The sequence below is a fragment of the Notamacropus eugenii genome, chromosome 5 (genome assembly GCF_028372415.1).
Source record: "Notamacropus eugenii isolate mMacEug1 chromosome 5, mMacEug1.pri_v2, whole genome shotgun sequence".
Lineage (NCBI taxonomy): Eukaryota > Metazoa > Chordata > Mammalia > Diprotodontia > Macropodidae > Notamacropus > Notamacropus eugenii.
This window is the reverse complement of record NC_092876.1, coordinates 360,164,536-360,180,361: the sequence shown is the minus strand read 5'-3', so window position 1 is coordinate 360,180,361 and position 15,826 is coordinate 360,164,536. Positions and strand designations below refer to the sequence as shown.

General features: G+C 41.6%; 1 protein-coding gene across 4 annotated transcripts in view; it reads left to right on the top strand.

Moving 5' to 3' along the window:
• DZIP3 (DAZ interacting zinc finger protein 3) overlaps nt 1-15,826 on the top strand; it is a 114,936-nt gene that overhangs the window by 85,902 nt on the left and 13,208 nt on the right. For all 4 annotated transcript variants that reach the window (XM_072614054.1, XM_072614053.1, XM_072614052.1 and 1 more), the window contains 4 exons: nt 8,365-8,461; nt 9,577-9,680; nt 11,149-11,236; nt 12,538-12,639. In XM_072614054.1, coding sequence (XP_072470155.1) covers nt 8,365-8,461; nt 9,577-9,680; nt 11,149-11,236; nt 12,538-12,639 — 391 coding nt within the window. The remainder of the gene's footprint in view (nt 1-8,364; nt 8,462-9,576; nt 9,681-11,148; nt 11,237-12,537; nt 12,640-15,826) is intronic.

The window sequence follows — 15,826 nt, the reverse complement described above, 5'->3', positions numbered from 1 at the left end:
AGGATACTGATACACAGATAGATGAAGTCATTATAAAGGAAGTGACCAGGTTTGGCCAGTGAGAGCCCAGTCCTTATGAACATATTCTATGTACTCTACTGATGCAGTCTCCACGTGGACTTTGGAAGATACACAGATATTCTGTAACTGGTTTTAGTCCTCTCATCATAATGTCTGCTGATGCTCTAAAGTCCATGTGGGGAGTTCATCAACTGAGCATGCTACTCATGCTCATAAGATCTGAGCTGTCTCTCATAAGATCATTGGCCGGTCCCAGTCACTGAGCTTACACTAGTTGATTTATTGCCACAAAGCAAAGGATTGTAAGAATTGGAACTTGATCATAAGTCAAGTCTATTTGGTACTTTGATGTTTTCCAAAACTGGAAAAAAAAAAATCTATCTGAAAAGTATATTTCTTCCCAGAAAATTTTATTTATTATCTGTATTTATTTATATATGTTTTGTAGTCATGTTTTGTTTTGGTATATACCTGTGATTTCAGCAATGTAGAGAACTCAAGGTGAGGGAAGATTCTCTAACAATGTAGCTTAGCAACTTTCTGGCAATTTATAACCTTAGAATTGGCTGGTGGTAGTGAGATATTAAGTGGTTTATCCAAGGTGGGTGTAGAGTGTGTTCAGGGAGGACCAGTGCCTTTGTTCAGTTTTCTGCTCCCTGTGCTAATTTTGGCCTAATACTTAACACCAAGAAAACAAGATTCTTGTTAGAGTCCTCCTTAATAGGCTAATCCTTCACCTCGGTGCCAGGCCTAGAGGCCTGTGGGCTACCCGAGTCTTCCCTTACCTCTATCGGAGGTCTTCGGTTGGCCAAACCGGATGCTCGTATGAGAGAAAGGACGTTCCAGAGTCGAACAAGGGTTGAGCTTTATTTCAGGGTCTAGTTACAAGTGCAGGGGAATTCTTCCTTAGGAGGGAGCGAAGAATCTCCCAAGGAGGCAAAGATCTTACAATAAGAGATTGGAAGTAGAAGTATAAGTGGGGAAAGAGGGGGAGGGGAGAGAGGAGAGAGGAAAAGCAGAGCCTTGTGTCCTCACACGTGGCCCCTCCGCCCAAGAGAGCTTTCAGGCTTTCCTGATCCTACTTAAGCTCTCCAGCCGCATAGTTTGCATCTGAATACCGTGCTGTTAGATAACAATAGTGTGCCCAGATCCGGGACAATCTCGAGGGCGGGGAGAGCTCTCTCCCATCACGTTTCTCACGGGAAGAGGCGGAAATACACGAGATAGCTCGGTTCACCTCGATTCCCAGTCGTTTCCTGGGGGGTCTCGTGAGAACTCTAAGATTTAGAAGTTCCCACCTTTACCCGCCCGAGACTGTCCACATGGAATTGAGCTTCCATCCCCAGCATCTCCCCCTTTTTGTTTTGCGCAGTGCGCACATGGCTCTAGAGCAAACAGTAGCTGGAGGCTGAGTGGATTAGGAAGGCCTTTAGCATATGAGTACCCCACAACAAGACTTTATTTACACAGAAATCTGCAGCTAGCACAACTGACAAAGAGAGGAATCAGACAAAACAAAGATGAAGCTAAATGGCTGAGTTACAACAAGAGAAAGGGCAATCACTAATTCCAAAGCATATTCTAAGAGAAGCAGCTCGTGCTGGCGCCTTACACATCACCACCCCCTCAGTCATGCAAATGGATCTCAACGGCCAAGCCTGAATGGCCAAGCCTGTGGTATTCAGGCGAAAAGTTGGTCATCTCCCGAAAAGTTGGTCACCCCTTCCCCCCCCAATGTCCTGGGTTTGTGATATCAAAGTCCTCCTTCAGCCGCTGGAAAGAGATGCCTAGATGGAGTGGTCAGTAATGTTGGGATGAGTGCTGCTTCCTCTCTGGGCAGCAGGGTTAAAGCTGTCATCAGCAGACTCAGGTGGTGCATGATCCTTCTCCGGGGTCTCCGGGCTCTCCAGGGTCTCCGCCTCCTGCGTCTCCGCCGTCTCCGACATCGGTTTCCACCGACGGATCCTTCTAATGGGAATCCACGCATTCCCTTTTCCTGTGGAGACACAAACATACCCTGGACCTCATATTAGTATCTTATACGGACCTTTCCATTTCCCTGAGGCCATATCCTTTACCATGGCCCATGTGTCCTTATTTCCAGCCTGGGTATTACTTTCCTTGCGGGGTTGTCTTGGAATAGTCACAAAATGTCTCATAGCTGGAGTAGTATGTGAGTTTTTTGAGATATGCAAAAAATTGTGTGTATACACAGCTGTATCAAGCTTTGATTGTGTTAGGCGACCTCTTAATCTCCCCCTTTTTTGTTTAGCGAGAATCGCCTTTAAGGTGAGATTGGCCCTTTCCACTATGGCCTGGCCTTGTGGATTGTAGGGGATTCCTGTAACATGTCGAATCCCTAGATCGTGGAGGAAGTGTGTAAGGGTTTGAGAAGTATAGGCAGGACCATTATCTGTCTTTATTTCTAAGGGTAAACCTGAAACAGAAAAACAGTGCCAAAGATGTTGAATTACTTTAGCACTTGATTCACCTGGCTGTAAAGTCACCATAAGGAATCCGGACCATGTGTCAACTGTCACATGTATGCACTGGCCCTTAGGATGGGTGACATCCATTTGCCAAATTTCATTGGGTGCCAAGCCACGAGGATTGACACCCTGGTCTAGAGGTGGGTGGAATGGGATACATTGGAGACAGCTCTTAACAATTTTTCTGGCCTGTTCCTGAGTTATCCCATATAATTTGCAGAGGGCTTCTGTGGCTAGGTGGAACCTATCATGAGCCTTTTGGGCCCTTTCCTGTGGTTCCACAGTGTGCCCTACAAGGTATAGTGAATTGTCTGCTATTTGATTTCCTTCAAAAATTGGTCCTGTGCCATTAGTATGTGAGCGCACATGTAAAACATAAAAAGGGTGTGTTCTGTTATTAATGGTGGTCAATAGCCGCTCACACTGTGAAAAAATATTGGACTGATAATCTACAATAGAGTCCTCAATCCATGAAATTAATAAAGATGCATACTGACTATCAGTAATAATGTTAATGGGTATGTCATTATATATTTGGAGAGCTTGGATTATAGCTTCCAACTCGTTCTGTTGAGTAGAGGTGTAGGGTGTGTTAACTATATATATCTCTTGGGAGGCCGAATTATAAATAGATGCCTTGTGATGTTTTGTGGCATCTGTAAAAATGTTAGGCCCCTCTACTGGGTTTGGTGAGTACCTTTTCACTGGTGCTGGGGCCCACTGTAACAACTCTTTGAATAGGAAAGTCGAATTTGGTTTCACCTGGGCCCACTGGAGTATAGTGGCCCAAGAAACGTGATTCTGAGCTAACTCTTCTACATCCTTAGTGGTGAGTGTAGCATAAAGAATTGGCTGTTTTTGGTACATGTGGGTAGCCCTTTTTACTGCCTCTAGTGCTAACCGTCCTAGAAATTCCCACTTGTTTAGTAAATTGCTTCCTGTTTTACTTAAATATACCCATTCTAGGGGCTTCTCTTTTTGGTGTATGACAGCATAGGGAGGTGTGGTGGAGATAATAGATACCTCCACATCTCTTCCTGGATCCCACCAGAATGTGGTGGACTCTAAAAATTGTTTTTTTATTGCCTCTATGGCCTTGGCTGCTTCAGGAGTCAATGTTCGTGGGGAATTTAAAGCAGAGTCTCCTGTCAATAGTGAATATAAAGGTTGCATGAGAGGTAGAGGTATAGGCACCTTTGATCTTATCCATTGGATAGCTCCTACTAGTTTCTGAGCATCATTGAGTGTTTGGATCTTTATATCCCATTTTGGGGGTTCCAGCCGAATGATGGTGCCCTGTATCTGATATCCCAAATATTTGTAACTGGGTCCTCTCTGTATCTTTTCAGGAGCAATAACTAATGCTAGTCTTAGAAGGTTCCTTTCTACTGCTTGGAAACACTTCTCCAGATCCTTGAGCTGAGGTGCAGCTATAAGGATGTCATCCATATAATGGATGATTTTGCATTGGTATTGCTGTCTGGGGCTTTCTAATGCTTAATTAACATACCACTGGCAGATGGTGGGGCTGCAACTCATACCTTGGGGCAATACCTTCCACTGATACCTCTTTGCAGGTCCTTCGTTATTGGGATGAGGTATTGTAAAAGCAAACCGAGGACAATCTACTTTGTTTAAAGGAATGGAAAAAAAAACAATCCTGAATGTCAATGATTATAAGTGACCAACCATCCGGGATGGCATTAGGAGAAGGGAGACCTGGTTGCAGGGCTCCCATAGGCATGAGAGACTGATTTACCTTCCTTAGATCTGTAAGGAACCTGAATTTCCCGGATTTTTTCTTTATAACAAACACAGGAGCATTCCAGGGTGACTGTGATGGCTCTATATTTCCTTTTTCTAATTGCTCCTTAACCAATAGTTGTAGTGCCTGGAGTTTTTCTGGAGTCAGGGGCCATTGCTCCACCCAAATTGGGGTGTCTGACTTCCAATTCAAGGGTGGGGACTCCAGTGCAACAGCAATGGCCCTTACTAAAAATTTGATAGCTTCATCCCCAGGCGGCTCATGATGTCTCCGCCCCAGATGTTAAAACTAAGTCCTGGAATCACCAACGGCCATACGGTCCCTTGGTGATCCTCTGCCTCCCACTTTACTGGGTGCATTGTCTCTAAGGTATTTTGGCACCCTCCTATTCCCCACACTGGTCTCTGGCTTTCTTTGAGCTTCCAGTGCTGGGGTACTGAGCGACCGCTAAGGCAGGTCCTATCCGCTCCAGTATGGAGCGTGCTATAAGGAGGCGCAGAGGGAAGACACGGTACATTCTCCCCTGCCTCGCCTTTCCCATCCGCTAGATGGAGCTCCGAACCTATTTTTTCTCTACACTCCTTAACTTTCTGCTAACCAGGGTTCTCCCCTCCCCTCTCTCCACTTCCACTCTCATTCCAATCCCGCCCTGGCCTCTCCGGCCCTTCCAAAAGGCTCTTAATTACACCGAATATCAGGAAATCTAAATCCTCCAGCTCCCCGGGGCATTGTTGCTCATAAGCAGTCATTTGTTCTCCGACCGCTCCCCATCTTTCTCTTGATATTCCTGTCTGCTCGAGCCAAGGAGAAACTTTCCAAATCCTTTTACAAAATTCTCGGAGGTCGTTTAACTCTATAGTGACCCCCGCCTCCCTGCATTCCCTGTAAAGTATCTCAGCCCAGACCTCCTGTTCCTCTGGCTTTATTACTGGCAATTGATTCCCCATCCCTGCCCTTTTCCCATGGGTGTGGGAAGCTACTCTCACTCTTTCTCTCCTTCCGAATCTAGGATTCGGGACTCGCGTCTTTCACAGCCCCTTCCGGGTGTTCCCAAAGCACCCAGGATATCTGCGCTCCCAGTCCTCTGTTTGGGGCGCCAACTGCCAGGCCTAGAGGCCTGTGGGCTATCTGAGTCTTCCCTTACCTCTATCGGAGGTCTTCGGTTGGCCAAACCGGATGCTCGTATGAGAAAAAGGACATTCCAGAGTCGAACAAGGGTTGAGCTTTATTTCAGGGTCTAGTTACAAGTGCAGGGGAATTCTTCCTTAGGAGGGAGCGAAGAATCTCCCAAGGAGGCAAAGATCTTACAATAAGAGATTGGAAGTAGAAGTATAAGTGGGGAGAGAGGGGGAGGGGAGAGAGGAGAGAGGAAAAGCGGAGCCTTGTTGTCCTCACACGTGGCCCCTCCGCCCAAGAGAGCTTTCAGGCTTTCCTGATCCTACTTAAGCTCTCCAGCCGCATAGTTTGCATCTGAATACCGTGCTGTTAGATAACAATAGTGTGCCCAGATCCGGGACAATCTCGAGGGCGGGGAGAGCTCTCTCCCATCACGTTTCTCACGGGAAGAGGCGGAAATACACGAGATAGCTCGGTTCACCTCGATTCCCAGTCGTTTCCTGGGGGGTCTTGTGAGAACTCTAAGATTTAGAAGTTCCCACCTTTACCCGCCCGAGACTGTCCACATGGAATTGAGCTTCCATCCCCAGCACCTGGGAGATGGTCATATACCTAAGAGCTAGTGTGGCTTCAGAAAGGTCCAAGGAACAGTTGATATGGTGTTTGCTGCCCAACAATTCCAGGAGAAATGCCAGGAGCAGAACAGAGGTCTGAACACAACATCTGTATTACTGACCAAGGCCTTTGACACTGTTAGTCATGAGGGCTTATGGGAAATTATGTCAAAATTTGGTTGCCCAGAGAAGTTCATCAGCATTGTACTTCAGTTTCATGATGCCATGTTTGTCCAGGTTCTGGATAGGGGACAGTGCCTTCCCAGTCACTAGTGGAGTGAAACAGGGCTGTGTGCTTGCCCCCATACTTTTTAGCAAGATGTTTTCAGCCATGTTGTCAAGTACTTTCAATGAGGATGAACACAGCATCAAGGCCAACTACTATAATGATGGTAAGTTCTTCAATTTGAAAAGGTCACAAGCCAAGACAAAAGTGGAGGGAGTGTTGGTGCGTGATTTTCTGTTTGCAGATGATTGTGCACTCAGTGTAGCCTCTGAAGCTGAGAAGTAACAAAGTATGGATCAATTCTCTGCTGTCTGTGCTAATTTTGGCCTAATAATTAACACCAAGAAAACACAGGTGCTCTATCAGCCACCACTACACCATCCATATGTAGAACCATCAGTTACAACAAATGGAGAAGTTTTGAATGCTGTGGATAAGTTCACTTATCTTGGTAGTGTACTTTTCAGGGATGTACACATCGGCAATAAGGTTGATGCACACATTGCCAGAGCTAGCTCAGTGTTTGGGAGGCTCCACAGAAAAGTTTGAGAGAGAAGAGATATTAGACTGACTACCAAACTGAAGGTCTACCGAGCCATTGTGCTGACTTCATTGTTGAATGCCTGTGAAACATGGACAGTCTACCAGTGCCATGCCAGGAAACTGAATCACTTCTATTTGAATTGCCTTAGGAAGATTCTGAGGATCACCTGGCAGGATAAGGTACCAGACACTGAGGTCCTTGCTTGAGCTGAACTGCCAAGCATTCAAACTGTGCTTCAGAGAGCGTAGCTTTGATGGGCTGGCCATGTTGTTCAAATGCAAAATGTACACTTGCCAAAATGATTATTTTATGGAGAACTTGCGTGGGGCAGGTGATCACATGGTGGCCAGAAGAAACAATACAAGGACACTCTCAAGAACTTTGAATTTGATTGTGAGACATGGGAGCTTAGCATGGTATGTGCACATCAGAAAGAGTGCTGTGCTCTATGAGCAAAGCAGAATTGAAACAGCACAAAAGAAACATAGGATGTGTAAATTTGGAGCATCCACCCCAAATGTTCACATGGATTATCTGTGCCCAATCTGTGGTAGAGCATTCCAAACTCATATTGGTCTGATCAGGGATACTCGTACACGTGGAAACGTCACTTTATCATGGTGATGTCATTTTGGTCCTCTTCGAGAACAAAGGACAGCAGCCAATGTGTCCAAGGTGATGCAATAAAGAATTGATTCCTTTACCCTGTATTTAGCATATCTAATTAAATATTTTATAATTATTCCAAGTACTTAATGTCATATTGTATTTTGATTTTCATTAAGAAAGCCATCTAGAGTCCAAATGTTTATCTTAAGAAATCATGGAGGAGATGCTTTTTGAAAGTTTGTCAAATAAAATATAAAATGTTTATACTGTATGATAAATGCATTAACTATTCTAATCTCCCATCAAAAAGAAAAACTAGAAATATAAATTGATCTCATTTGATTGCAGCAGATTCTTGACCATCATGCAGTAATGGTTCATCCTAAGATAAAGGAGAGAAAATGATAGCATTTTCACTTAAGGTCTTCATTAGGGACATGCTTGGTTTGCTGTATAAAGAATTCTAGGCCTTCTCTGGGAAAGTGCAGTGGAATGAGTTAAACTGGCTGATACTCAGTGCCACTGAGTTCCTTGGAGCACACATGCATGTATGTGTATGTCCACAAACACAGACATATGCACGAGGGCCTAAAACTCTGAAATAATCAGTATAGGCTTTAAAGGTTATGGCCTAAAGGAATTGAGAAGAGGGATAATCTTTTGTTGCTCCTTCCATTGAGATGGAAAATACTTTTAGAAATCAGATTTTGTGGGAGATCATTCACTTTCTGGGGAAACAACCTATGGAATTCAGTAAGATATTAAGCTATTTAAAAGCAATCACCTAGATCCTGATAGGGAGAGGACCCAGGCAAATGTTTGGCTTTTGCTGATGCTCCACTAGGGTGAGAGTGGGGGACACACGGGGATAAGGCCATGCCATGGTCGTCATGCAGTCTGTGCCTCTATCTCTAATGAAGTAATGATGCTGAAAATCCTTGTGGTTATCTCATTAACTCTTTAGTGTTTTCATATTTTAGATCTCAATGGGAAAGGGAGAAGAATAAACTGGAAGCTAAAGCTAAAAAGTGCTTGAGCAAGCTGAATGGAGAAACCAATAGAGCTATAACAGCAGAGGTAAAAAAAAAAAAAAAAGCAAAGGAAATAAAGAGGTCTTAACTGAGCTTTGCTTATTGCCACACCAGTGAGTTTAGTAATAGATGTCCTGCCCTTACTACAATACTGAAAAAACCACTTGGGGACCATAGCTCCAGCTCATGGTTCTGTGTAGTTTGTAGGCTCTTTGCCTTTTTAGTAAATGCTGTTGAGGACCTACCATTTCTCAAAAAATAAAGCAAAAACTCCTAATTACTGATGTTCTTCATAAATGTTTTTCAAACTAATCCAAGTTACTTTTCTGCCATCATTCGATTCTTGCTGTAATGAAACACTTAAGACCACAGGTACAAACAGGGGACATTTCCACTTCAGGCAACTGGACAAAGCCTTTGGGGATGTTTGTTTACAGCCTCTATATCTTACAGAGTGCCGTTTACATTTCAGGCCCAAATGAGTAAGGCCCAGGGTAGCTTGATCTTGCAGAAGGATCATTAGTAATAATACTGGAATAGAGTTCTCTTAATTGAAGCATCATAGTCACAAAACTTCAGAACTGGAGAGTGCTTTAAGAGCCGTCTAGTCCAACACTTACTCAAAAAAGGTATTTTCTACTATGGCATACCCAAGGAGTCCTGTGTTGGAAGAACTCCAGTAAGAATTACTTGCTGCCTCCCAAGGCAGCCTATTCTCTTTTTAGACAGCTTTGTTAGGGAATTTTTTCCCTTGACCTCAAACCTAAGTTTGCCTCTTTGTAACATGTACCACTATTGTTCTTGTTTCTAACTTCTGAGGCCAAATAGAACAGATCTAATATTGCTCGTGACAGTACCAATATTTATTAGGCTTGTTAGAAGCAGGACTTGAGCTCTGGGATCTTCCTTGCTGCTACCAAACTCAATATTCAGTAAAGTTGTAATCATCAGAGAACTACATGGTATTAGCATGGAGTCTCTATCAGATATGCATGATGGACAAAGAAACCAAGGTTTGCATCATGTTTTGGAGTTGGGATATTAAAGTATTAGAAGCAAAGAAGGGGAAGTCACTAGAACTGCACTTCAAGTGAATTGTGTATGATATGCCAGATTTTGAAAGGCTGTCTTTAGATTTTCTTTGAATGTCAAAAACTGTAGGTGTGGTTCCTGCAGAGCCGAAGAGATTTTGGCCTGCATCAGCTGGAACAGACTGAGAGGGAGTGCCTGCTTCAGCTTATCCGTGCAACTACCATGGCGTCAAGGTAACCTTTCCTCCCCTTCAGGGCATCTTGACTTCAGACAATGTGTAAAACGTGAGTGGAAGTCTGTATTTTTATGTAGATGAGATTGGAGCAAAGAAGTAATTTTTGCAAGCGAGTCATTTAATCACTTTCATGTCTGTGTTCTGATGTCTCTTGTTGGAGTGTTGAGAAGTCTGCTGGTGTGCAATAATAGCTGACAGCCAAGAAATATAAGTATAGACAGAAACAGCAGGGTCTCACTTAGGAGGACTAGGAGACTGCTCCCTTTCCCCACAGTGAAATAAATCAAGAGCTTGCAATAGAGGCACTGGATTGCATGTCAACTATACCTTTTCAGAATAGGATGCATACTAATTGTAAAACTTTCTTCTAAAGATTCTTATTTTTAGGTCTATGTTTGAAAGCCTTCTCTCCCCCTTCTTGTCTTTTAGAGGATATCACCAATACCCAAGTTCATATTTGGAAGGCAGGTCCATACTCTGCTGTAGGAGATAGTTTCATCCTCAGTGACTAGGGAATAGTTTCCTCCCCTTCAAGGGGAATCCCTAAAGTTTAGAGAGGATGGAAAGAAAAAAAACTGCTGAAATTGAGACCATGCTGGTTTCTGTTAAGTAGATGCTCTTATTAGTAACTTATACCTCAAAGAGATAGCCAGGCTGCTTCCCTGCTTCCTGGGAGCTGGGTGGTACTGAAGGAGGATTGCTATCTAACTAATCCCATGGAGCCTTTTGAAAGATGAAAAGAGACCTCTTCTCAGGTGATCAAAGACACCAAGATGACTCATATCTGTAAGGGGAAGCGATAGAATTGAATCACCTCCTGCTTTAATACTTGTGAGACCTGAGCTACGCACTGGAAGTTGAGTTTAACCTGTTACATCATTCATCAGTCACTGCCTCAGAATCTACTCATTCGCTATTTAGCGAGGATGTCTCACTCTGTGGCAGGCTCTTCCTTTCCTCTCTTCCCCTACGTTATTTTGGAACAGTATTGGGTAGAAAAGTATCTAGACCAATTTGCCCTAAATAGATTCTTCCTCTGAATTAAACAAAACAAAATACCTTGCTTCTCTGTAAGTGGCTTAGTTTTACTGGGTAAAAAGCACTGTATTTCACATTCTTAAAAGTGTTAAAAGAAACAAACAAACCCTTTTTGAGTAACGTTCTGTCCACTTGAAAAGCGTTTTTTGACTGGTTGTTTTCAACACTGGTTTGCATTTTCCTACTGGGGCCATTTAACCTGTGTGCTCAGGATGAAGTGTTTAAAAGGACAATGCATGAAAATGTTGACAGTCTGTATAATGTGCTTCTGTGTCTTGCATTCTTATCTGCATATTATCATCATCATCATGCCTCAGACTTCCTTAGTGATATTTTCACCTAAGAACCTATAGAGAGTTTTAGGAAACCTTAAATGGTATATGAAATGAGGGAAATTTATCACGTGTCACTTTTTTTTTCTGTACCAGCCATCCAGAATCACTTCAGCTAAAAGCAGCTGTAGAAAGTTGGGATACCATTGTGGCAGATGTCAGGAACAAAATTGCATTCAGCAGGGTAAGAACATTTTCAAGAAAACTGTCTAACTCAGATGCGATGATCTTAAAATAAAACTTGATTCCTTTAGAAATAGCTCTTGGATGTATACAGGTGATGTTGTGCATTGTGTTTATTAAGTTATATTTACATTTGGTTTAATGAATAAGGTTTTTTTTGGATTTTGGACTTGTGGATGCTATACACACATGCAAATTTTCTTAAATTGTCACTTTTTTCCCCTTAACTTCTGGAAATGATGGAATATGCTGTGCTTCACATCTAGTTTCTTAGAATTTAAAATCTAATTCTAAAATAATAAAGCAAAAGTAAACAGCCGACTTGGTTTTTAGTGTTAGTATGAATGGTGGGGGGGAATAAAATGAAAACAAATAAGCTTATTAATTTCTAGGTCTAAATCATTCCATTATTGTTTTGCAAAACTCATAGGAAACTTTTCATCAATGAAAATGATATGGGGAAAAGCTGTAGTATGGGTGATTGAAATATATTTTGGTATTTTTGTGAAAAGCAGATGCATCTCATTTATGATATTTCATATTACAACTTTGTTATTTTGTTTGAACTGACTTAGGAAGAGCTAGGACTTGTCCAGTTTTCCTGTGCTGTACCTTCCTCTACCCCCTCTCCCATCTGTGATCTGGCTATCTGACTCCATCCTGGTAATGGCCAGCACAATCATTTAACCTAATGCAAAGTATCAAACAAAGCAAGGCTGCCTCAGTTGTTCTCCAGACTTGCTATATTTCAGGTTCACATCTTCCTCGCTGTGTTATCAGTAGAAAGGTGATTTTTTGTTACTGTTCTGCATTTTCCTACTGTGAACTTTTTTTGTGAGGCAGGTTCTTTGTAAATCCAAATGTGCTATAAAAATGTAAGTTATTATTTGAGTTGTTCAGTGGGACAGAAGCAGTAATCTGATGTTTTCTTTTAAGAGACCACATTTTCCCACCTAATGAGGAATAATGCAGAGTAAACAATATGTTAAGCTTCAGGTGTGGGGGCCACGTCCAAGAACTCATGACTTACAGTATAAATATCTGGGGTTAGAAAGAGAGTGAGATCTGTGAATTGACCATGATATTAGTAAAGATATTTGAATTAATATTAAATATTTTCCTCCACTAACAACTAGTTGAATTTACCTTCAGAAATCAGTTTCTTAAATAGACTGTCACACCGTATATAGTATTTATAGTCTTACACTACATTTAAAGATGCAAATGAAATAAAAATTAATTTGAAATCCTGTTTGTTCAAAATGGACAATGTTCTGAACTATGCTTTTCTTCTTTCACTAGACACAATACAATGAACAAATTGCTCTGGTGAAGAATGGTTATCCTCTGAATTGCTTGCCTCCAGTACAGATTCCTCCACCACCACCCAGTCCTGATATATTGGTAAAAAATATTGGATTTTTAAAAGTCACCTTCATCTTGATAAAGCAGTAGTACTATAAAATGTGGAATTTGCAATATATATGGAATATGTTGTGAATAGTAAGAAGAATTATATTCATACACATTAGAGTATGGTAAAGTCTCTACCCTCAAGTAAACCTATGCTACTAAATTATCATAATGCATTGGATAGTAATATCTGTATAAGATATCTTCATCTTTTAGAGAATCGTAGAAGATTCTGCTCTGCCCCCTCTCTTATCCAACTTCCTACCTCTTGTTCTTGGAATTATAGTCAGATTATTGCTATTAGAAACTAGGATTGACACATTGATTCCCTTTTGGCCCTTTCCCCTGAGATTTTTCAGAACATGACTTCCTTCCCTGGCCATTCCTGCCCTGAATATGATGTTTCACCCATTAGAGTGTGGACTCCGTAAAGGTAGAGCTTTGGATTTACATAGCCCAGGCACCTGTCACAGTGACTCTTACATAGTAGGCACTTAATAAATCCTTTTTCTTTTCATTTATTCATGCTCTCATCCTCATCAGCTTTCTTTATACACCTACCTTTAAGAGATACTTAATAAGATAACAGGCCAACCTAGGTCCTTTGTATTTCTTAGCTATTAAACATTTCCCACTTTAATGCCCTACCAGTACTAGGTTGAATATTAGCTTATACTCCAGACTTTGTTAATTCTTACCTATAATTCTTAACTCTGTACCACCACCACTACTCTAATTTTTTTGCTGCTTGCCATTGTAGCTTTACTCTTTGTTAAGTAACAGTGTTAATTCAAAGTCCTCATTAATTTTTTTTTTAATACATCATGATTTCATTGATGTGAGTCATCCCTCCACCAGTGCTGCTTGCAAGTCCTCTACAGCTCAAAAGATGACCTTGGAGAGGTACCATGGTCAGACAAGGCATCTCCCTGTGGCCAAGCTGGTGACCAGCCTCTCTAAACTTGGCCAAACTGGGTCCCCAGACAGCATTCATAGCTAGGTGAGACTTGCCATATCTTATGCTGCAAAGCCCTTGAAGGACTCACTCATGAGCCTCTCTTCTGAGCAGTGCCACCTTACTAATATTTAAATTAGCTTGTCGGTTAGCTTTTCTGGTTGCATAATTTTCTTAACTCAGGCAAAGTTACGTATTTCTACAATGGGCATAAAGGTGTGAAACTTTTTTTTTATAAATTTATTTTTAGTTTTCAACATTCATTTCCATAAGTTTTAAATTTTCTCCAACTCCCTCCCTTTCCCCTCTCCAGGACATTGTACAATCTGATAAAGGCTCTACATATACATTCTTATTAAACATATTTTCACTTTAGTCATGTTGTATAGAAGAATTAAAATGAATGGGAGGAACCATGAGAAGGAAAAAACAAAACAAAAAGAGACAGCAAATAGTATGCTTTGATCTGCATTCAGATTTGCTTTTTCTTTCTCTGGATGTGAATGGCATTTTCCATCATCCTTGCATTGCTGAGAAGACCTATGTAAATCTGTTTGAAAAGTCTGTCAAAGTTACTCATTGCACACTGTGGCTGTTTACATTGTACAGTGGTTCTGCTCCCCTCACTCAGCATTAGTTTCATATAAGTCTTTGCAGATTTTTCTGAAACCGCCTGTTCGTCATTTCTTATAGCACGATAGTGTTCCAGTGCATTCATATACCACAACTTGTTCAGCCATTCCCCAACTGATGGGAATCTCCTCAATTTTCAGTTTTTGGCCACCATAAAGAGTTGCTATAAATATTTTTGTACATGTATGTAGGCCCTTTTCCCATTTTTATGATCTCTTTGGGATATAGCGCTGGAAGTGGTATTGCTGGGTCAAAGGGTATGCACATTTTTATAACTCATTGGGTACAGTTCCAAATTGCTCTCTAGAATGGTTGGATCAATTTACAACTCCACCAACAATGAATTAGTGGTCCAGGAGTGAGACATGTATTTAGATATGCAGGCACATGGACAGGCTAGGAATATGAGTGCTGAAGAGAAGTATTTGTGGGGCTTGTCCATTCTCCCTCTAGGAGAACCCTGCAAGTATTTTCTCCATTCGTTTAGATAGGGAGACTACAGCATTAGAGTGACTTACCTGGAAGCAGACTTCAAGACAGAGATATGCTGAAATCTATGCTGAAATTACGGAATCTGGAATTGAAAAGAACCCCAAGAAAGAGTCTGATACAAACCCTCTGTCTTATTTAGAATTGTAATGAACTCAGATCTTCTTATGTATATACGTTGTGAGCCCATCAATGTTACTCAGGATTTGAATATTATAGCCACTCTGATATGACTGTGCAAAATTCAACAAGAATTCTGTACTTGAAGTGAGATATGTCCCAAAACTACTGAGGTACTTAAGCCTTCTGCCCCTAGGTACTGTCTGAACCTTCTCCCATGACACTGTTAAAGTGGCCTCAGGGTCCCAGAAGACAACCAGATGCTGAGCATTGGAGTGGACTAACTGGTTACTTGTAGCCCAAAGGATACTGAGGTATTTCAGCATCCTATTCTGTTTAGTTTCAAGGTGGCCAAAAGGAGACACCTTTGGATCTAATTCAGTCTGATTTCAGAGTCTCCCTGGTTTAAAATAACTCCTAGAGTTTCTTGATACCAGGCCAGCATGATTCCAAGGGCCTGAGGCTAGTGATCATTTCACAATTATGCAGATAAACTTTTTACTGCAGCCACTTCAAGAAAACTTTCCAACTAGTCAAACTGTTGTAAAAACAAAGTCAAACCAAACCAAACCAGAGAGAATAAGAAAAAAAACTAAAACAGCTGAGCAAAGCAAAGTGCAGTAATAGAACCCTTAATGTATCTTTTTTTGACCAGTTGTCTGAGGGGGACACTTTGCTTCCTTTGAGGCTCTAGAATGTTCTTGCTAATTAACTGCTTTGCTCTGCAGCAAAGATCAGTGCCAGTGCTGGGATAGGTGAAAGGTATAGTAGAAGGAGCAAGGAGCTTGGAGTTGGAAGATTTGGGTTCAAGTTCTGGTCCTGTTACAAATTTGCTATGTAAACTACAAAGGCAAGGCACTTGGTCTCTCTTCTGTAAAATAATGAAAATTATACCAGCTGTACCTAATTTACAGGGCTATTGTAAAGGTAATATGAATTAATTTATGTGGAAAATCCTTTGTAAACTACCAAGTACTGTGC